At 39.4% G+C, this 23365-nt stretch overlaps 1 protein-coding gene and 1 long non-coding RNA gene across 4 annotated transcripts in view; one reads left to right on the top strand and one right to left on the bottom strand.

Annotated features, from left to right (window-relative positions):
• Positions 1-14: 14 nt before the first annotated feature.
• Positions 15-16851, top strand: LOC120380312. Its single transcript, XR_005587702.1, has 3 exons — positions 15-236; positions 15684-15839; positions 16741-16851. It is a non-coding gene; the product is annotated as an uncharacterized LOC120380312 (long non-coding RNA).
• The window catches only part of CSE1L (chromosome segregation 1 like), a 33969-nt gene continuing 20870 nt past the window's right edge, over positions 10267-23365 (bottom strand). For all 3 annotated transcript variants that reach the window (XM_039497909.1, XM_039497907.1, XM_039497908.1), the window contains exons 13-25: positions 23181-23265; positions 22357-22418; positions 21187-21323; positions 20928-21031; positions 20157-20254; positions 19536-19686; positions 17471-17679; positions 16197-16294; positions 15921-16006; positions 14674-14755; positions 13735-13881; positions 12519-12750; positions 10267-10797 (exon numbers count right to left, since the gene is read on the bottom strand). In XM_039497909.1, coding sequence (XP_039353843.1) covers positions 10708-10797; positions 12519-12750; positions 13735-13881; positions 14674-14755; positions 15921-16006; positions 16197-16294; positions 17471-17679; positions 19536-19686; positions 20157-20254; positions 20928-21031; positions 21187-21323; positions 22357-22418; positions 23181-23265 — 1581 coding nt within the window. In that variant the 3' untranslated portion in view covers positions 10267-10707. The remainder of the gene's footprint in view (positions 10798-12518; positions 12751-13734; positions 13882-14673; positions 14756-15920; positions 16007-16196; positions 16295-17470; positions 17680-19535; positions 19687-20156; positions 20255-20927; positions 21032-21186; positions 21324-22356; positions 22419-23180; positions 23266-23365) is intronic.

Genomic DNA, 23365 nt, shown 5'->3' with positions numbered 1-23365 from the left:
TAGCGGACCGGCCCGAAGCACAGCCCTTATCCCGGACTGCAGCTCCCGGCATGCACTGCTCACCCAGACAGTCTAACCCCCAAAGGGACTACAGCTCCCGGCATGCATCGCTCTCAGAGCGCCAGATCTCCTAGGGGACTACAGCTCCCGGCATGCATCGCTCTCAGACCGCCAGATCTCCTAGGGGACTACAGCTCCCGGCATGCTTGGCTTCGCTTGGGCACTTCGAGTTGAGGGTACTTGAACTTGGTCAAACTTTCCCAAGGAGCCAGTCCAAGACGGGCCCTAGGCTGGGGTTCCTGGGGCCGCGGGCTGACCTGAGGCCGGAGACCATTCAGCAAACAGGACCTGAAGCCTCGCTCCAGGTTGACTCAGACCCTGGTTGCCGCTGGGGCCGGGGAGGTTTACCCTACCGGCGCAGGGCTCGGGGGCTAGGATCCTACGTTGGGGAGGGGTGGGGGCAGGTGCTGCTGCAGTGTTTCTGGGGCGCTTGGAGTGGTTCAGGCCCTTCCTCCCGGTAGCTGGGAACCCCCCCGCCTACACTGTCGCTAGGTGAGAAGACAAGCAGATGGGGGGGGGTATAATGTGGAGCAAGAGCAGGCCCACTTGAGTGCCCGTTGTGGGCAAACCAGAGCGCCAGCCCCGCTAGGCTTGGCTAGGCGAGGCGAGGCAAAGCATCCCACTGCTGGGAGAGGGGCCCCTGGGGCGCATTTTGTTTGAGAACATAACAGCAGCCTTACTCAGTCAGACTGAAGGTCGATCTAGTCCCATATTCTGTCTTCCACCAGTGGCCAAAGCCTGGTGCTCCAAAGGGAATGAACAGAACAGGTAATCATCAACTAATCCATCCCATTACCTATTCCCAGCTTCTGCCAAACAGAGGCTAGGACCACCCTCATTGCAGCTGTCAGCTCCTAGCTCTTGATGTACCTATCCTTCATGAACTTATCTAGTTCTTTTTTGAGCCCTCTATAGTCTTGGCCTTCACAATATCCTCAGGCAAGGAGTTCCACAGGTAGACTGTGCATTGTGTAAAAAAATACTTCCTTTTGTTTGTTTTAAACCTGCTGCCTATTCCTGCCTGAGCCAGGACCCGTACAGCTAAGTTGGACATGAAGATGAGATCACAGGCATCCTATCAACTACAGCAGTAGAGCTAATATTGACTACTGCATAAGGGATAAGTAGTTCTAATGTAGCAGTGTACTGGGAGTTGTCTCTTTCTATAACCTAAATGGAACATTGCATAGTAGAAGGTGTAGTTGGTCCACCCCAATTTCTAGCTCATAAAGGCAGCACAGGTGACAGCTGCTCGATTTAATCCAAGTTAGGTATAAGCCCCCAGCAGTTCCCAGAAACAGTAGGTGCTCACTTTCACTGGATTAGAACTGTAGTCCACAAAAACAACAAGGAGTCCGGGGGCACCTTCAAGACTAACGGATTTATTTGGGCTTAATATTTCATGGGTAAAAAAACCAAAACCACCCCTTCTTCAGATGCAGGGAGTGAAAATTACACATACAGATACTGCATCTGTAATTTTCACTCCATGCATCTGAAGAAGTGGGTTTCTTACCCACGAAAGCTTATGCCCAAATAAATCTGTTAGTCTTTAAGGTGCCCCCGGACTCCTTGTTGTTTTTGTGGATACAGACTAACATGGTTACCTCCGGATACTTGACAGCTGTAGTCCAGTGACTCAACCTTTCCAGACTACTATACACCTTTCAGGAGTCTGATTTGTTTTATGTACCTCCAAATTTCACCTGACTAAAAACTACTTGCTTACAAAAATCAGACAAAAATACAGAAGTGTCACAGTACACTATTACTGAAAAATTACTTACATTTCTTATTTTTACCATAATTATAAAATTAATTGGAATATAAATATTGTGCTTACATTTCTGTGTAGAGAAGTATAAACAAGTCATTGTCTGTATGAAATTTTAGTTTCTACTGACTTTGCTTGTGCTTTTTACATAGCCAGTTGTAAAACTAGGCAAGTATCTAGATGAGTTGATGTACCCCCAAAAGATGAGTAGCACCAAAGCTACATGTAGCCCTGGTTAGGAACCACTGCCATAGTCCAAAGCTAGGAAGAGAATTTATATTCTAGACCAAGTTTCACATACTCCAGAGTGATTTTTAAGCTGTTTAGTTTGAATTACTCACTGTACCATTTAGCGTCAACAAGGTCCCCGAGCGGGGAGATGAAATTGTAAACTCTGCCCAGAAGGAAGTAGCATTTTGGGTTTGTTTTGTTGTTGTACATAGCCCACAACAGCATCCTGGTCTACGAGTAGCGACTCTTTATACTATGGTAATACAAATAATTAGTTTAAAACCATTTAAGATCCTTAGATGGAAGGAAGTGTTGCATCGTAATTATGTGGGTGTTAGGGCACAGGTTTAAGGCCAAACAACTCAACATTAAGTGTTCATGTTCCTATCCTGCTGAACTTTATACCCACCCGCCCCACCAATAAAATAGTAAGGAACTTTTTTCTAAGTAGGAACTTTTAAACACTGTTATTGTATACTTCAAGAGAATGAAAAACTGCAATAAGGGAAAAATATAGAATTTAACTGGTCTCTGCTGAGGAGTTTTAGGGATTGGAGAGTTTTAATTTGATTTTGAAATAGCAGCCAGTGTGTTATACACTCTCTGACTACAGAGCTCCTGCCTCACAGAGCATACAGTCTTATACACACACGAATGGTAGAATATTAAAAAATAAGGCCTAGCAGTTTATGGAGACTTCTTTTTCTCTGCTTATTCAGTATTTGAAGTTGAAGGCCAGCATCAAAATTCCGTGTGCTTCTTATGAGCATAAGATTTTTGGTGGAGAATAGTGTAGGGGGAACATAGTGATACACCATATTTCTTGTAAAGTTTTGCCTACGGTAAAATAAAACTGATCAATCATTGTAGAAGTTGGTGTGCACACCCTTGGTCGTAGCGAGCCAAGTAAATAGGGGGAGAACTTAACGTTTCTTGCTCCAACCCAAGCATCAGAGTAAACTCCAAAGGGTATAGGAGTTTCAGGCGGTATTTCCTGCATTCCTTGTGTAAGACCCAGCTTTGAAGAATATAGGAGTGCGGGCAAATAGTGGTACACAAGGCAACAGCGTGTAAATGGGCACCTTTGTAGAAATGTTCAAAAGGAAGCAATCTAAAGATACCACCTCCAAGGAAGGACTGGAATCACCACTGCCTTTTGACCAAATCTTGCAAAAATACAGGCACAGTCCATGGACCGAACAGGTACTTGCAAGTATCCACACTATTTCATATCTAGAAGATAAATTTGCCAAATATATAATGGTATATAAACCTTCAACCTCAGCAGAAAGAGATTCGGCAGCAATTTGGCTACTATGGGAGGCAAGCAATGAGTCATAGCTCCGTCTGCCTGCTTGCCAAGAGGAGAAAGCCTGCCTGCAGAAGAAGTTTTCCCAAGCATAAAAAAAGATCAAGAAATGGAAGGTACTGGGAACAGGAATACAGAGTTAGATTCCCTTCGGGACACATTTAGAGAAGGGAAACAAAGGGGGAAAAAGTTAGCAGACCAGGACTGGAAAAAAAATAAGAAAAAAATAATTGTTACAAGAAATGGTTAAAAATTAATTTTAAAAACAAGGCAGAGCCCCTGCCAATCATAATCACACTGAATCCCTTATTAAACACCTTAAGCAAACATTGGAATTTGCAACCCACCAAGTAGCGGTGGTAACGGCAGGAAAATGGGGCCCATGGGATCCCTGTGAAGTATGGGATGGAAATATTTGGAATAACAATTCTAAACGGACAGGACTTAAATCCCCGTCACAGCCATAAAACAAACTGCGACCACCAAAGTAAGAGACCGGGGGAGCAAACTCTACCGACACCACAATGCCTCTATCTGCCTCCAATCTCCAAGCCATGTCAAAATGGTTAGAACCCCTAACTCACATTTTTTTCTAAATGAAGTTTAAATGCACTCCAACTTGCAGATCAAGAAAGTCTAGAAGTAACCAAAGTGCGGTGCCTAATAAATATCTGTGCCGCACCCGAAATTCGTGGGGGTGTCATCAACAGAATAGTACAGGGGTTGGCAACCTTTCAGAAGTGGTGTGCCGAGTCTTCATTCATTCACTCTAATTTAAGGTTTCACGGGCCAGTAATACATTTTAACATTCTTAGGTCTCTTTCTATAAGTCTATAATATATAACTAAACTATTGTTGTATGTAAAGTAAATAAGGTTTTTAAAATGTTTAAGAAGCTTCATTTAAAATTAAATAAAATGCAGAACCCTCTGGACCAGTGGCCAGGACCCAGGCAGTGTGAGTGCCACTGAAAATCAGCTCGCGTGCCGCCTTCAGCACCTGTGCCATAGGTTGCCTACCCCTGGAATAATATGTGCAGAGGACACAACTCATAGTGCTGACAGCTTTTGGGGAACAGATGGGCCGCCGCCATTTAATGGCACAAGCGGTACTAATAGCCCAAGAGCCCAATGAGATAAGCATAACTATACCCTTTGAACCGAAACAACACGTTTGAAGCATGGGTGTGGCCTAGACAGCTATTTCCTATTTGTTTAATTTGCATATATGGTTTCATTTTGCACTAATAGCCCATTCTGCACCCCCCCCTCCACCAGGCACTGTCTGCCTATAACCATCACTAACAAACTTAGGTTTGTTTTGTGTACTTGTAACACAAATTGTACCCACTTGACTGAAATTAACACCTGGGGTAAATGTTCTTATTAAATACTGGTACTCTGGCAGACAAAAACAAAGTACGAGTCTTTTGATTTCACAGATTCCAAGCAGAACACCACTATCTGAAAATTTACTTTTCTGTATAACATGGCAAGAGTCTACAACCTTTCATAACCTTAGATTTGCCATAATATGTTGAGCCATTAAATCCAATGTTGTCCTTCCAAAAATAGCCACTAACCCTGTCTTCCAAAAGGAAGGCAAAAAACTGGCATCATTATGCAGCGGACCAATTGTGCAGGGTTGTACTGGAAGCTTTTTTCCCTAAGCCACTGTAAAATCAAACTTACAATCAGAATGCTGCATGAGATTTAACCATCACTACCAAATGTTATGCATAATCACTAATACCTACAGGAGGCTAAACTCTCCTCGATCCGTAAGTCTTTTGGGGGTGATTAAGCAGCAGCAAACCGCAGATTTTTATAATAAAAACAAACATAAAATAATAAAATTATGGTGTGATGCCAAAAATAATCTTAAATAATCCTTATAGTCTTTTTCTGGAAGGGAAAATGCCAGCTAGATCAGGTCAATCTGTTTTGCCAGAGAAAGGTGTTGGGAGGAATTTTCTATTCAGAAATATTTATTCTTTCTTAATACATCAAGTAAAAAAAGCCCACATTCAAAAGTTACAATGTAACATTTAAGGCCCTGTAGTATTTAAATCCTTCACTAAACTAAAATTAATTATTTTTGCCTCTGTTTTGCTGGTAAATTGAAAAAGCCCTTGCAGGCATTCTGCATCATTCAACCATGTGTAAATAGCTTAGTTATAAAATGTAAAGGATTGCATACAGGGATAAATAATTCAATTACAAGCCCTTCATCAAAACAAATAGATGTGGAGCTTTCCATACATTACTCAATTCTATATTTATTCTGAGGATGCTTTCCAAATAAACCATAAGGAAGATATATTGTACAGCTTTAAGTACAGTGACAAGATGACTTTTAAAAGATCATTTGCCAAAATTAAATATTAGACATCCATCCCATGTTTATTTAAATACAAGTTCCTTTGTCTTGATCTGTTGTATAGTAATTGCTGTGTGCTGTTAAGATCTCTTTGGTATTCCATCCCAGAGATGGTTGCAGTTCAGCAATATGTGAAATTATAAGATTTATCTATTTCTTAGTTATTGTGAGGCTAAAAGGTGACCTACAAAAGAAAACACAATTGGGTGCACTTTTTGGGGAGTGGAGGAGGCTGGTTTATGATATAGGAGGGATGTTAATTTTTTCTGATTAAATTTTTATATTAGAAATTCAGATCTTACCTACATTGTTTTCCCCAAAAGACTATGGACATCTGAAGTAATAATGTGGAAGGGGAGAAAGGATGTGTAGCCAGATTACAAAAGCTGAATTAAGTTTTAAACAAATAGCTATGTAATCTGAAAATCTGAGGCAAGAGATGGGAGCGTGTCAGATATCTAAGATACCCAACTCTTCAACAGAAGGCTAAAGTAGCTTTGACTCCTCAAGTAAATACAAGATTATATTCCTAGAAAGGTAAAGTAAGCAGAAAAATTTCTTTTTAAGATACCACTCAACTTCTTTATTCATCATTAAGCAGCAAAAATAGGGCACAGATCCATTTCTTTCATTTGCAGGTCACATAAGTAGTTAATTGCTTATAAAGCACTTTGATAGCCTTGCAAGGAGGTATTAAGGAAACAGTACTGTAATCACATTAGTAAATACAATATTTTCAGGCAGATCATAAAGCAATCATTTGGAATTCACCATATAAAGTATTGTTATAATTTTATCATGCAATCATTTATTTAGATACTTGCTTCAAAGTAGTCTAGTACTGACGTAACAAAATCAGATTGCACAATTCATCTTATGGTATTCGGGACTGCATGATCTCCTGTGATGGTGGACTCTGTATGGTTGCCTGTGATGGTGAACTGTGCTGATGGTGATCAAACAGGAAATGAAATTCAAAAAGTTCCTGGGGCTTTTCCTGCCCACCTGTCTAGTGCATTGGAGTTGAGAGTGTTGTCTAGAGCGGTCACAAGGGAGCATTCTGGGATAGCTCCCAGAGGCCAATAACATCAAATTGCATCCACAATACCTTTAACCTGGGATTGCGATCTCGATTTAAGCGCTATTCCACTTGCCGAGGTGGAGTACAGAAATCGGATTAAAGAGCCCTTTAAATCGAAAAAACCTGTTTGGTCATGTGGACGGAATAATTTTTTCTTTCGAATTAACTCGGCTAATTCTGAAATACCAGACTAGTGTAGACCAGGCCTTAGAGATTCAGCATGCCTTCATCTGAGGTCTGAGAAAGCACACATACCTGTTTCCTGGTTGTCCTCATCCAAAGAATCTGGCAGCAAAAGCAGAGGAGACAAACCCTGTATTCCTGCCATTTTGCAGGTAAAAACAAGTAAAACAAATGTTTGGAGGGAGAAAGTCAAGCTTTTTTATATACATTATAAAAGATAATCCTTCCTACATCATTAAAGTTGACTTAATTACTTTAAAACATCCTACCATATAAGGTTCTCCTTTTACCCGAGATTGTAAAATCTTTGAAGCGAGGAACCTGTTCAGCTATTTTGTAGAGCACCATGCAAGTTAGTTATTTTAAGGTTATTTTCTTGTAACAGTGGTTTTCAACCTGTGGTCCGTGGACTTCTGAGGGTCCACAGACTACGTCTAAGGAATCCATGAACGGTTGTCATTACCATGGAACAGCAGTTTTCAGACTGTGGGCTGCGGACCCCTAGGGGTGTCTAAGATTTCCAAAGGGTTCCACACCTCCATTTGAAACTTTCTGGGGGTCTGCAAATGAAAGAAAGGTTGAAAACCACAATTCATGGCCACTTCAGCTTGAACCATGCAGCTTTGGACAGATGTGGAGAATGAACAACAATTTCTGTACAAGTGTTAATTGAAGAATGACAACCCCTCAAGTACACTGTTTGGTAAGCCAGGCAAGTTAAAAACAACTTGCAAATTATGCTTCACACAGTTTACATTAACACTGTTGCATTACATATATTACACTATCTATCAAAGATCTGCCTAGCACCATTTCTGATATAAGATTATTCAAAATAGACTGCTTGGAAGTGAATAAGATGCATGGTCCCTGGCTTTTGTCAGGTTATTGTTTAATTGCCAGGCCATAAAAAGGAAGCATAGTGTTGTGATTAAAGCCCAGGAGGGGAAATGAAGAGACCTGGGTTCTAGTCCCAGCTGTGTTACAGATTCACTGTTAGTCTTGAGCAAGTCACATAATCTCTTTGCCTTAGTTTCTGCAGAAAACTTTGGGGGGGAGGAGGGAGAAGAAAAAAAAAAGGGCCATGGAGAATCAGTTATGTAAAGTGATTTGAGACTTTTGGATGAAAGATGCTAAAGAAGTAAAAACATTAATATTTAAAACCATACACAATCAAAGTGTCAGAAACACATTGTGTTTTTAACACAATATAACTTTCATAAGTTCATAGATTCCAAGGTCAGAAGGGACCACTGTCATCATCTTGTCTGACCTTCTGCACAATAGGCCATAGAACTGCCCCAAAATAATTCCCAAGGCATATATTTTAGAAAAATATCCAATCTTGATTTAAAAGCGGTCAGTGATGGAGAATCCACCACAACCCTTGGTAAGTTGTTCCAATGGTTAATTACACTCACAGTTAAAAATTTACACCTTATTTCCTGTCTGAATTTGTCAGGCTTCAGCTTCCAGCCATTGGATCATATAAATTCCTCTGCTAGATTGAAGAGTCCATTATTAAATATTTGTTGCCAGTGTAGGTATTTATAGACTAAAACTGCCACCCCTTAAACGTTCCTCTTTGTTAATATAAATAGATTGAGCTGTTTGAGTCCATCACTATAAAGCACATTTTCCAATCCTGTAATAATTCTTGTGGCTCTTCTCTGAGCCCTCTCCAGCCTATCAACATCCTTCTTGAATTGTCGACACCCAGAACTGGACACACTACTCCAACAGTGATAACACCAGTGCCAAATACAGAAGTAAAATAATCTCTGCTCCAATTTGTGATTCCTATTTATGCCTCTAAGGATTGCATCAGCCCTTTTGGCTTGGGTCTCAAAAAAAGGGAAAAAACGGTCACAAAGCAAATCAGACAATCTAGAAACTTCTAGAAGTGGACATACTTCAGATTTGTTGAAACATAGGGATAACCAGATCAAATCAGTGTTCCATCTATTCCAATATATTTACCATTTTCTGTACTAAGCGCAAAGCATGCCTCTTCAAATTTGACTTGACAAACTAACGCACACAGCTCCTCAAAAAAAAAAAAAATTTAAAAAAAGGCAGTCCCCACATGCAATACTCCTCCTGGGAGGGTGAATGGAGGCACCTCACATACCATCTGGTAGTCGCATTGTTTATGCATCATTAGCACTTAGATGGATGCAATACAAGAACTTGGATAGAACTGTATCCTGTCTGTGACAATACCCACTACCAGATGATTCAAGAGGTAGAAGCAAGAAGCTATGAAGTAGGCAGGTTTATTCCTGTCCAAAAGAGAAGAAACCCCTTATCAAAGGTTGCCGTGTGCCCCAAAAGCATGAGGATTTATTATCTTATCCAAGGTATTAAAAAAACTAAAACTAGTATTTCCATGTTCCTTTAGTGATTTACCTGGCCACTATGGATTCTTCAGGAGAAATTCTGCTTTCAGTAATTTGCCACCAAGCATAAAGGCCCCTGGATTTTATTTTATACCTTAAAAGTTTACTTCTTCCTACCCCCCTGCCCCAAGACATTATTAAAGCTCTGAGGTGTTCTCTCTGGTTCCTTTTTGCAGAGTTCCCTGATCCCAGTCTCAGGAGTTCAAAGCCAGTTTTATTTGTCTTACTACAGTATTAGTGTTCTAAGGGCCTGATTTTCAGAAGTTATGGGCGTGCATTTGAGACTACAAATGAGCGGAGCATTTAACTGTATATTTTCATGCATGATCATAAGTCATGTCAAAGTTAGGCATAGACTGAGATGCACCTAAAATTAAAAAAACCCACATTTCAATTTTTTCCAATATAAATTTGAAGGGATGGGAAAAACACTTTAAACAAGTGCACAAGAACTGTTTTATAGGACTGCAATTTTAGTACACTGCATTAGTAAAAACCCATTTAAAGAAAAGAATCTACTAGTTTTATTTACAAATTTAAGATGGTGGTTTTTGTTATGTTTTTACTACATTATGCTATTATTCATCACCCAAAATGAAGGGGTGCTTTATAAGCACAATTACTGCTTCCTATTTCTATTTTTATTACTAAAAGAGCAATACCTTGATTTGAATTTTCCTGCAAATATATTTTTAGTTTTGTTTTGAAGGGTGCTTAGAGTTAGAAGCACCAAAAAACCCCCAAAGAAACCTCCAAAACTTTGAAGTCCCACTATTATTATCTGTACTAAATTTTAGTTATTTTCTGATTATTAGATTACCTTACAACAGTAAATGCACATTTCTAGACATTTTAAACAAGTGTTTCTTATTTATTCACAATTTAGACAGTTTAAAGAAAGACACAAAAGAAATACAAATGACAACATCAAAATGAAAAGGAAGTTTAGTGACAGAAAGTGAGTTTCTATAGCCAGTGCTCTCCATACATTTGAAAATATTATCCAAACACTGCAGATGCAGAACTCAAATCAATGCCACACAATAAACTGCTGTTACTATTCTCTTTGAAATTAAAATGGAAATGGAAGTTAGCTGCCTCTTTATTTATGATCACATGAACCACCTAATTTTCCATTTCTGCTTAAAGCAATATTTAATATCTTTTACAAGATGAATTCTGCAATACATTTTGAAGTAGCAACTTCATTTTGTCTGAGCTCTGCTTAAAAGAAAGTCAGTGTCAATTTTCTTTTTAAACAGTTTTCAATCTTGCTTGTCAAACATGCAATTCAGAGCAGCGTTACACTTGCGGCTTGGAGGTATCCTTGGAGATACTGCAAGGCTTCTGCATTCAGACTAGTACTCAGCATTGATGGAACCTTAAACATAAATAAGACAGGCATTAATATGTGCATGCATTAACCAAATACCACTATATTTCAGGATTCCATCAGTCTGAGGGTATAAGATACGGAGCTAACTGAAGTCCTGACACAAGGAGTTTTTGCAATGTGAAAGCATTTCCTGCAACAGACATGCCATTGTCTGCCAGCCCAAGAAATTAGTATCAGAGATCTTAATTCCCAGCATTTTCAATACTGCACCTTGAAATTGAAATTAACATGAGCAGCTTCGCTTATATTGTTGTATTACCAGTTTGGGTAGAATGTGAAAAATGAAAACAAACCAATTACAAAAATCAGGTGCCTTACACAGTAAGCTGTAGCCCGATCTCTCTGCTCCTCAGAAATCTTGAAGACTACTAAGAGTTATGAAAACTTAAATATTATATGGTCTAAGGTATTTTTAACTGCAGCCTATTAGTATGTCCAGGCACGAGACTATTCATCCTGAAAAGGTGTTTTCCATGACAACAGTAACAGAGTTTAGTGTTTTTCAAACTGTGGGTCAGACTCAGTACTGGGTCACAACATGTAAGGCACTGGGTCGCCTTGCTCTGGTCAGCACTGCCGACCGGGATGTTAAAAGTCCCTTCAGCGGTGCTGCCCAGCTAAGGCAGGCTAGTGCCTACCTTTTCCAACACTGTGCTGCACCCTGGAAGCGGCCAGCAGCGGGTCCGGCTTCTAGGCAGGGGGCGGGACACAGGGCTCTGTGCGCTGCCCCCGCCTCAAGCATTGGCTCTGCACTCCGATTTCTGGCCAATGGGAGCTGGGGTGGGATGGGGGACGGCGGTGCCTGTGGGCAAGAGTTGCGCGCCACTGCCTAGGAGTTGGACCTGTTGCTGGCTGTTTCTGGGGCACAGCACGGTCTGTGGTGCCAGGACAGGCGGGAAGCCTGCCTCTGCACCCCGGCTGCGCTGCTGATCAGGAGCTGCCGGAGGTAAGTCCACGCCCCAACCCTGTGCCCCAATCCCCTGCCCCAGCCCTAAGCCTCCCCAAACCTTGAACCTCTTCTTGCACTCCAAACCTCCCATCCCCTACCCCATAGCCTGCATCCCCAGCCCAGAACCCTGACCCCATCCCATACCCCAACCCCCTCCCCCAGCGCAGAGCCCCCTCCCACACCATGCACCCCTCATTCCCGGCCCCAGCCTGCAGCCCTCACCCCTGCACTCCAACCCTCTGCCTCTCCCACACCCCAAACGCCCCATCCCCAGCTCCGTTGGGTCGCAGGCATCAACAATTTTATTCAACTGGGTCCCCAGAAAAAAAAAGTTTGAAAACCACTGACATAGCTGAAGATACTGATTTGGAGCTTTACCATTCTATTTAACTCATTAGTGGCATTGGATGTTTTATCTGGATTCTGCTTCCAGTCCAGGCATGATCTTCCCCAGAAGACCAATAAATGCATTAGAATCTAATTCAGAATAGTTTTATTTTTTCTTCAACCCACCCTTTTCCCAAGAGAAGATAGTTTACCCTAAGAGGTGGCAACATTTTAAACTCTTCTCAGAATCCAACAGAAGTATCTGGGCCCTTATTAGCCTAGCTAAGTATCCCTTACAGAAAAAATACTTCAGTTGCAAACTAAATGAGTGAAACATCCACTCAGTTTTTCTGGCTAGCAAGACATCTTGCACAAAATAAATGCATTGCAGAAATGGAGATTAATGTGCCGTACATTAACTGTTACCTACCCTGCCTGGACATGCAGTAGATAGTTTGTGAAGAGACTGTGCCAGGTGGATTTTAGGATTGTTCACCATTTGACCCACAGGATCATGTTCTTTTTTCCCAGCAAAGGCGAGCTGAGAGAATGCAGTCTGGTATCCTGGGGTATCTTCTATATCAATGAAGTGTTCTTCATCAGGGATGGTATCATCTTCAGGCAGTTCAAAGAGACCAATTAGCGCCTGCAGTAAAGGAGTCCTGCCACAGGACAAAGGAGGATAAAACCAAAATAGAGACACATTATGTCCGCATGGATGGATTTTAAAAGAATACTGAAAACTCAAATTTATCTGAACCTGAGTGAGAACTAACAAAGGGCCAGGTGTTCATAGATTGCATCCTGACTTGAGCAAATCCGGGCTGCATAGGTGTAATGGATGTGCACAAAAATTTACAGGCACAACTTGGGTGCTCTTATTAAAAAGATGGAGAATGTATTCATCTTGGATTGTCTCAAGTTCTCTTAAAGTGTCTAAGGAAAGCAACTCTTTTAGACTACTCCATTCATGCTGCCACTTAATTTTTTCCTAATATTCTAACATTGAGATCAAATCATTTTAACTATAACTTAAGTTACTTGCCATTTGGACAATGGAATTTCTATGAGACTTGATGGCAAACAGGAATTTTATTAATGGAACAATGGCAACATCAGAACTAAAGTTATATATAGGCTCAATTATATTGCCATTCTAAAGACCAATGCGTCAAAACCTGGCTTGATTTTTCATAAGTAATGCAAAGGTAAAGGAAAGTAATATTCTCTCAAGTAGGATCCTAGCTGACCTGTCCAATGGTGCACCCCTGTCAGAGGGGTAGGGAGAGCTCAGTGGTTTGAGCATTGGCCTGCTAAACCCAGGGTTGTGAGTTCAATCCTTGAGGGGGCCATTTAGGGATTTAGTTGGGGATTGGTCCTGCTTTGAGCAGGGGGTTGGACTAGATGACCTCCTAAGGTCCCTTCCAACCCTGATATTCTATGAATACTGACATCTGCTCTGGAAGGAGCAGTGTAATATTTCTCGTAGTAACAGCAAACAGGCCTGAACACTCACTCCATATTGCAGCGAGCATATCTAAGACCACAAAAGAATATTTAAAAAAAAAAAAGGGAATTTGATTAGTTCAATTGCATAAGCAACACTATCTTTACCAACAAACCTTCAGGAGTTGTTCTGCACTTACCACAGTTTTGTGTATTCTGTGTCCATCATGGGAGGACACTCCGTTAGTATTTTAGTAATACCAACAGCACAGATTTTCTTCTCTACTTGTCCAGATACTTTCTGTATTTCAGGAATTATAATTTTCTCCAAAACCATTCCAAACATCCTATTGTGATGTTATAAAACAAAAAAATAAGTATAAATAAAAATGGTGAAGGGGAAAAATCAACCAATTATATTTAAAATAAACATATACTAAAACTGTGTATGTAATCTTCAGGGAGTGATCTAAAGAAAAGCAATGCTATGCCACCACATGAAATGGGTTCATTCAAAAATCCAAACCAAGTTAAGTTTCATTTCCTAACAGGAACAGAATTAAACTTCACAATTCCCCACGATCATCAGTGAAGTGATCTAACGAGTTCATTCAATAGAAATCACATGGAAAAGTAGGTTAGATACACTAGGAAGAAAAGAAAGACTAGAAGATATGAGAACTACTCAGCCTTAGAGAACAAATAAGGACAGCAACAAGAGGCATCAGAAAACCATACAAAAATGTGGAATCTAGCATGACAGAGCATTCCCAGAGGACCCAAGCTGGAAATTGTGTGTAGGCAGCACACTCTTCCCATGGATCGAAGTGAAACTGGGACTACCTCTTGCCCCCTTCAGGAGATACTCTTTGGCAGGTACTCAGACAATCAGAGTGATTCAGGGGGAAATCACAATCAGCCAGTCTCAGCAGAAGAAAGTATTACTGCTATATGGAGCCTTTGATATGGTAGCAGAAATCTCAGAGGATAACCCCTCCTCCAGGATGGGGTGGGGGTGGTAAAATGACTATTTCGTTGAAGGGACAAGTACTTGTTTTCTGATTTTTAAGTAGCCAACCAACTATTTCCCACTTACAAGTAATAAATATACAAAAGTCTTAAGTAAGAATGATACTAACTTTGGCTGTATGCTGTCAAATATTTCTTGAAGTGCTAACGCCCCATATTTTACACAGTACAAATTAATGAAGACTAGGAAACCTATTGAAAGAAAAGGATCAAGTTAAAAACTATCTAAAGAATATTTGTACATACTATTGAATAACAAGAGACTTCTCTGAACAAGCTTTAGAAGGAGAAACAGACTGCACCATTACTACTTAACCTGGCATAAACCATCTGATTTCAAAAAGTGGCATTTTTTGATAAGATTAGAAATGGTGATCCAAAGAATGTAAAATTTTAATTATAGGAACTAGATTCATTCCAGTTTATCGAGATTTGTTCAAAAAGTTATGCACAGGATACAATTTTAGATATCTAAAAAGAAATTAACCAAGATTGATTTTCTCATGCAATGTGTTAAAGCTCCTGCCATAATTAGATAAACTACGAATTATAGCAATTGTAACACAACAACTGTCAACCCTCTTTCCTATGTGGCTGTTAGGAAAATCACTTAATTTCAGTTTGATGTAGGTTGTTATAACAATCATACCATTCTCATTCCTGCCAAAGACACACATTTAACTACAAGACTAAAGATTTTGTGGCCTATTGTATGATTTACATAGTGAAAGAACACAAGATTTTATACTAACTATGATAATCTCTAAATTATGGTGTAAATCACCAAAACACATTTCACATTTCAGTTATTTGCCACACGTTTTGTTTGTGTAACGCTAAACCATAACAATGACCACAGCTGTGTTAAGGCAGAGTAACTTCCCAAATACATGAAATGTGAGAGTCCTATAATTGACATACAAGCACATCAGGTCACAGTAAAGTTTCTGTATTTAGAGTGCAAGTTTGATGGAGCTGGAATATATATTGCTTGTCAGTATCAATCTGAGATGAAAATGAAAGTCTTATGGAGTGTTTATCGACAGTGGTGTCAGCAATATGAAGGTGGAAAGGAACACACAAGTCTTTCCCCATAACTTTTTATTTCTCTTATTTTAAGGTTTTGGATGGATGGAGTGCAACCTTAACTGCCTCAAGATGTAGTTTTTGTTTGGTAATGGAAATAAGTTGGTATAAATCACAGAAGTTTGAGATGCAAAAGACCTGTTAGGTCATGTACTCATCCTCCTTAACCACTGCAGGATTCTTCCCTATGGTAAGTTCATCCAGTCACTTTTTGTGTTCCAAGTTATAGGGATTTCTGTATATCAGAATTCATATATGGCACAAAACTTACTTTTGATAAACTTTGTTGTTTTGGAATTTTGAAGTCTTTGGAATAGTAGAATGAAGATTTGCTTCCTGTACTGGTCAACTGATTCTCTAGAAATTTAAAACAATTATTCAAGTTACACCTGTATCTTGCGAATATAGTTTTATAGAAAGTGTATATAAGAGTTTAATTTAAAATTATAACATCTGATTGAATTTAGCACTGGTATCTTTCAAAGTACATAAATATATCTGGTCTTCAGTAATTAGGCTTGAACCTAGTTTCACAAGTTATACTCACGGAGGCATATGCTCTATAATACTGTTGAGAAGATAGAATCCTTGATGGTCATTAGCTTTAGAGGCAATCAGCTTCTGGAACACACCTAATAATCCAGGCTGTAAGTGAAACAAATGAAAGACAGCATTTTTCTCTGGTGTCACTTAACAGATATGAGAAGAAGAACTAGCAAAAGTCATGCACCTATTTTCCTAAAAAGTATATCAAGGAGAATCAAACAGATCAATCTAACAGACAATTTCATTTTTGCAGTTAGAGACAAAAAGATTTAGCAAAAGGACATTGATGGAACCAAGTGTTCAAGAGTTAGAGCTAACTTTGAAAACTACTTGAAAGCCAAAGTTAATTCAGAACATGGCTGCTTGCCTGTTCACTGGCATTATCTGCTCAGGCCTGACTCTGTGAGGCTGGGTGGTGATGGAGGGTCAGGACACGCAGAATAGATTTGCTGCTGGAAGTTGCAGGGAGAAGCATGAGGGGCATATTTATTCCTCACCATTCCAATGCTCTTTCTGGGAGAAATCTTTGTCCTTTCCTGTTCCAGAGCTCTACTGAGATGCACCAGCTTCTTCCATCTCACTAGCAGAACTGGGGAAATCTATTTGCATGCAGGGCCGGCTCCAGGCACCAGCATCCCAAGCAGGTGCTTGGGGCGGCAATCTGCAAGGGGCGGCAGTCCGTGTGTTTTTGCCCCCAAGCAGCGTGCCAAATTGCCGCCGCGGACGGCGGGGGCAGTCCATGTGCCTTTAGGGCAGCACGCGCGTTTCTGTGGCGGCGACAGCTTCTATGTTCAGCTGTCCACGGCGGCGCAGCTTCTGACTTCCGGCTGAAGACAGAAGCTGCCTCCGAATTGCTGCCGCCGTGGAAACGCGCGTGCCACCCTAATGGTGCATGGACTGCCCCTGCCATCCACGGCGGCAATTTGGCACGCTGCTTGGGGTGGCAAAAACAGTAGAGCCGGCCCTGTTTGCATGCCAAGAGCAGCAGGGACTGGACACAAGAATTCTGCATCTACAATGGTTAGCTGTGTGACGGAGTGGTTGCCATCAATAAAGAAAAACGGAATGAAGAGGATGTGCAGTGTACATTGTGTTGTGTACATTATTCTTCAGTTTACTATGTGAGAAGTTTGAGTTTACAAAAGGAGTAAAAACTCTGCATTAATCTTGCTATCTACTAAATTTATTAAGTTTTGGAAAGTGTGTCAGTATCTCATTTGTCTGAATTAAAAAATGCAGTGATAGGCATGTTGCAGTCAAATTAACCCAACTTACAATTTTGTCAGCTGCAGCACTTGCTATTGTACTGGCACCCTTCTCTAAGTATGCCTGGAGGAGTCTCACCAAAGGAGGAATGTTTCCTGTCCTTTCCCACAGTACTGGTTGGAGGAGATGAGGAAACAATGCCATGTAGGATGACGGGATGTCATTTTTATGCATTTCCAATAGCAGAGACATCACTTGAAACACGTATGGAATAAACTCTGTTATGAGGGAGTAGAAAATGACATTTACACACAGTTGAAAGGGTCACTATCAATTCACACAAACATATTTCTGTCTGAATTATTTTTAAACCTACTATTGTGACAAGTAACACCTAAGATCCCTGTAATGAAACCTAGGAAAAAAAGCTTTTCTGCCCCCACATTTACTTATTTTATACATTTGCAAGCATTTTGTGTATAGTCAAATTCAAATTTTCTCCATTTGTCAATCTTTCACAATGCAACAGAGAGGAGAAAAACTTGAAGCCTATGTAGATGTTAGAAAAGCTACAAAAACTGACAGGATGATTCAGAGATAAGGGTAGTAAGTAGGGCTGTCAAACAAATTAAAAATAATTGCGATTAATCATGATTAATCGCACTGTTAAATAATAGAATACCAAACATTTTTGGATGTTTTCTACATTTTCAAATATATTGGATTCCAACTACAACACAGAATACCAAGTGTACAGTGCTCACTTTATATTTATTTCTTATTACAAGTATTTGCACTGTAAAAAAACAAAAGAAATAGATTTTTCAATTCACCTAATACAAGTATTGTAATGCAATCTCTTTATTATGAAAGTTGAACTTACAAATGTAGAATTATGTACAAAAATACTGCATTCAAAAATAAAAATGTAAAATTGTAGAGCCTGCAAGTCCACTCAGTCCTACTTCTTGTTCAGCCAATCGCTCAAACAAGTTTGTTTACATTTTAGAGAGTCAATGCTGCCTGCTTCTTGTTTACAATGTCACCTGAAAGTGAGAACAGCCATTCTCATGGCACTGTTGTAGCCAGCGTCGCAAGATATTTATGTGCCAGATCTGCTAAAGATTCATATGTCCCTTCATGCTTCAACCACCATTCAAGGGGACATACTAATGACGGGTTCTACTTGGTAACGATCCAAAGTTCATTTTCATTATCTGAGTCAGATGCCACCAGCAGAAGGGTGATTTTCTTTTTTGGTGGTTTGGGTTCTGCAGTTTCCGCATCGGAGTATTGCTCTCTTAAGGCTTCTGAGAGCATGCTCCACACCTCGTCCCTCTCAGATTCTGGAAGGCACTTAAGATTCTTAAACCTTGGGTCGAGGGCTGTAGCTATCTTTAGAAATCTCACATTGGTACCTTCTTTGCGTTTTGTCAAATCTGCAGTGAAAGCGTTCTTAAAATGAACAGCGTGTGCTGGGTCATCATCCGAGACTGCTATAACATGAAATATATGTCAGAAGGCAGGTAAAACAGCGGGAGACATAGAATTTTCCCCCATGGAGATCAGTCACAATGAGTGTCATCAGCATGGAAGCATGTCCTCTGGAATGGTGGCCAAAATATAAAGGGGCATACAAATGTTTAGCATATCTGGCACATAAATACCTTGCAATGCCGGCTACAAAAGTGCCATGCAAATACCTGTTCTCACTTTCTGGTGACATTTTAAATTAGACAAGGGCAGCATTATCTCCTGTAAATTAAAACAAACATTTGTTTTAGCAATTGGCTGAACAAGAAGTAGGACTGAGTGGAGCCATTTTTTTATGCGATTAAAACTGCAATTAATTTTTTTGGGTTAATCACGAGTTAACTGCAATTAATTGACAGCCCTAGTTGTAAGTTACCTGTGTGGTTTTTTTTTAAATTGGTTAAATTTTCAGTTTGCATGTTCTTTATGAACAAGGAGATATTGGGATACTGTATTTTATAAATAAACCTCTTTGGGACCATAGATATAATATTTAACTCAGAATTACTGCATTAACAAATATGTGTACTAAGTCATTGCACATTACATACACTACAACATAGGATGGGAACACAGACAGCTATTTATGGCTTTTAGTTACCTTGCACATCATTCTGTAATATCTCAGTAAACACCATAAACAAAGCCTCTTCAAAGCTTCCAACAGCAGCAGGGTTTGCTTTGCAAGTTATCCTTATCGACAAGCATATTGATTCAAACATGTAATGGTTAAAGTGAGGTTTGCTTGGGTTCTAAAAATGAGTTATGAATAAACAATCAATTCAGACTTTGAGCCAAGTCAGTTATTTAACACAATGTAACTTATATTTAAATAGAAACCTAAAGCTTCTTAATCTAATTTTAGTCGAAGAATAAGTGCATTATGCTATATTTTTCTAACAATAATTCCACTGACACCGTGGGATAAAGCAGTAAGATCCACTAATATTCGTTGTCTAAGTTTTTATCAGTTTTGGAAATATACAATACAGTTTTCATAACTAGACAAACCAAACAAATATAAAAAAAGAAACAGCATGGGAAAACATTTACTGAAAAAAAATAATAAAATATATTTTGCAGTTATGTAACAATGTTCATTCAATTCTATATCTATACAGAATGTCATTTTAAAGAAAAACAAAACAGATTTCTGCCTTAAAAAGTAGAAGCAGCAGCTAATAGCGAAGTGAACATTGTGCTCAGATAGCCTTCTGTTTACCTTACTGACAGCCAGCAGTTTCTGTGTAAGCTGAGCGATGAGAGAAGGGATGTATGGGATTATAGCTTCCTGTAGCAGAGAAAAACTTCTCATAACAGCTGTAAATAAATTGAGATAGAGAATTTTACATCCATGAAGATGTGCCGGCTTGCCAGTTATACATATAAATCCTTTGATCTTGTTTTTGTATTATAGTAAAGCCTAGAAGCCCCAGCTACGATCAGGGCCCGTTGTCGTAGCTGCGACACACACACACACACACACACCCCTTGTCTTGAAGAGTTTACAATCCATAGTCAAAACAAAGATTTGGGCAAATGATCATTATCCCCCATTTTACAGATGGGTACAGAGAGATTATGTGATTTGCCCAATATAAATCTGTGACAGAGACAAGAATTAAACCCAGATCTTCTGAGTCCCAGTCCAATGCATTAGCCACGAGACACCGATACATTTAAAGTCTGCTGTTAATATATTTTCCAGCTAGCCTTCAGAACGAGGGGCATGCCTCATCTGAGGTCTTGCTACGTTTTTGTCACGTACAAGCCTGTTATAGATACTATATTTCCTGGGTTCCACATTTGGGCCATGGCAAAATTAGCTATGTTAACCTAACTAATAAGCACCTGCATTTAGTGTGTGTATCCACTTTTTAAAAAAAAGTGGCATAAATCAGGAGTTTCAAATCAGACTTTGAGGCCCACAGCTAGAGTAGCTTCTTACCTCAAGTTAAGTCAGTTTCTCAGTGCACAGTATGGAATTTCTTACCTTTCATAATATACTCATTTTCAGATGAGCCAGGAAATGTCAGAGCTTTAAAAAGGTTTGTTAGTAGCACTTCTACAAATGGTGCCATTTCTGCAGCTGTAATGCTGTAAATGAAAAAACACAGTTTTGCAACACTTCAATGTTTTATTCAAAATGCAATTTCTGAGCAACTTAGGATATTCTGATATGAAGAGAAAAAAAATCCCCTAAAATGATGATAAAAACCCAGAGGTAAAATTACTTCTAACTGAAAACTTACAGTGTAGCATTGTTAGTTCCTCTCATAGTAAACAATCTCTCAAGAGCATGGGCTGCATAGGTATGAACCACAATACTTTCTGCTTGCAAGTGATTGATTAAGAGAGGGATAGACACCAAAAGTTGTTCTTTAGGTACCTACAAAAACATAGTGACAACATTAAAATTGACATTTTAGAATCAAACACCTGTATTTTGAGAAAACATTCACCCTAGAATCTGTTTCATTGGGACAACGCAAGTTCTGCAGGAGATCAGAAGGAATCTCTGGCAGGCTTCTCCAGTAGTTAATATCACACCCTGACCACCTGATATCCAGAGGGCTACTACCTTGTTCCTGTCATCAGCTATGTATTGCTCCCTATCAATATATTAAGATTTTTTAAAATAATATTTTTCTTCAGCATTTTATTATGCAAAGAATCTCTAAATTAAGATCTTAATATTTTTTCTCTTCTTAACTGTCTGTACGATGATCATTTTTATAGACTTCTCTAGCAGCATTTGATATACCTAAAATACTTTTCTCCCCCATTATTAAATGAAAAATAGCTCTCTGATATCCTCTGTGGTATCAATTTGATCAGGAATGCTTGGGGAATAAGGTACTACTCAACATAACTAAGGTAGCAGAATCAGGCTGTTTGATTTGATTTTGGGGCCCAATCCTGCTCCCATTACAGTTAATTAAAAAAAAAATCACATTGACTCCAATGGTGTGGAATCAGGCCCTTTTGTCTTCTGAAATAATACATATCTGTGAGTTGAAAAGCTTAGCAAAAATAGAGTATACAACTGAAATACCTAATGTCTTCTCTTGCTACATCTCAAAGGAGAGAGGGGAAAAATTATTGTACTTCCTGTAACAACAAATGTCATGACAAGGGCAACTGGGCAAGCCCTAGCTAAAAGTCACTTCTCTTCTCTGTGCACATGGAAGGTTACGAGTGGAAAAGAAACCCTAAATGTTCCCTATTCTAACAGTAACCGAACATTAACAAGCTTTTTATACCACTAATATTCACCTTCAGACATGGAACATGTGGTTACTGAATATCTGTCAAAATAATTTATTATATGTTGTGTAGAAATTAGTTCATTAGGCTTGGTAAGTATAAAATGACTGCAAGCTAAATGACACTAGTAATGGAGGATTAAGAGAGCAACTTACTTGGTTCCTGAAAATCATGATATACTTGATGCCGTCCGCTTTAAGCACAGGAAATTCATTCACTAGAAATGAAAGGGATGTTTAGTGAGTGTTTGGGCATTATTGTATATGGAGTTTATTATTTAACATAAAATTACATACAGAGTTGACAGCAGCTCTTCGTGAGTTATCTGTACAATACATTTTCAAAATTGTATAACGTGGACTTTGTTGTAGGAGAACATGCACAGCACGTAGCAGCTGTAAGACCGTAATGACTCTCTCCACATTTGCTTCTTTTTTGCTTTTTATAATTTTACAATCAGATATGTTAAACTCTGGATTTTGAGTTGGTCTGATCAGTTATTCATAGCCCTGACCTACAACAATATGACATGGCACTAGCCACCACACTGATGGTAGGCCATGGAACTGATCAAGGTAACCTCGTGACATAGTTTAAAGAAATACCCCTCCCACCCCAAATCTAAGGTAGTTTGTACATGAATAGTTAACTGTATTTCTAGGCTGAAAACAGCAGTCTATCATGGATCAAATGGTGTGGGAATATGAAAAACCTCCCATCCTCCTCCCCACCAAAGACTTCCATAGAATGAACGGATGCAGCAGCAGAATACAAAACATTCAGTCTCCTATAACCAATTTTTTAACTTTGCTACCTTACTCAAAAATGGGTGGGTATACGCTGCAGGCAAGCCATCAGTATTGTTATTCTTAAAACTTTTGGGCATCTGAAAAATCATCAATAAAAGTTAACGGCCACCAAAGGAGGTTTTAGGTATGCTACAAAAGGAGCGTTATGGCATAGATAACCCTGAGCTTACCATTAGCAGACTTTAAGTCGGGTTGAATATGATTCACAAAGAATTCTGTCAGATTTACAAATTCATTGGCTTGCGTTATTCCATGCTAGAAAAAAGAAAAATCTTTATAGACATCAACATTCATCTATTTTTTTTAAACTTATTTCCAAGTGGTTTTACAGAAGGCACCCAAATTTATCTAGTTA

The sequence above is a fragment of the Mauremys reevesii genome, linkage group 13 (assembly GCF_016161935.1).
Source record: "Mauremys reevesii isolate NIE-2019 linkage group 13, ASM1616193v1, whole genome shotgun sequence".
Classification (NCBI taxonomy): Eukaryota; Metazoa; Chordata; order Testudines; family Geoemydidae; genus Mauremys; species Mauremys reevesii.
This window is presented reverse-complemented; position numbering and strand designations above follow the sequence as displayed.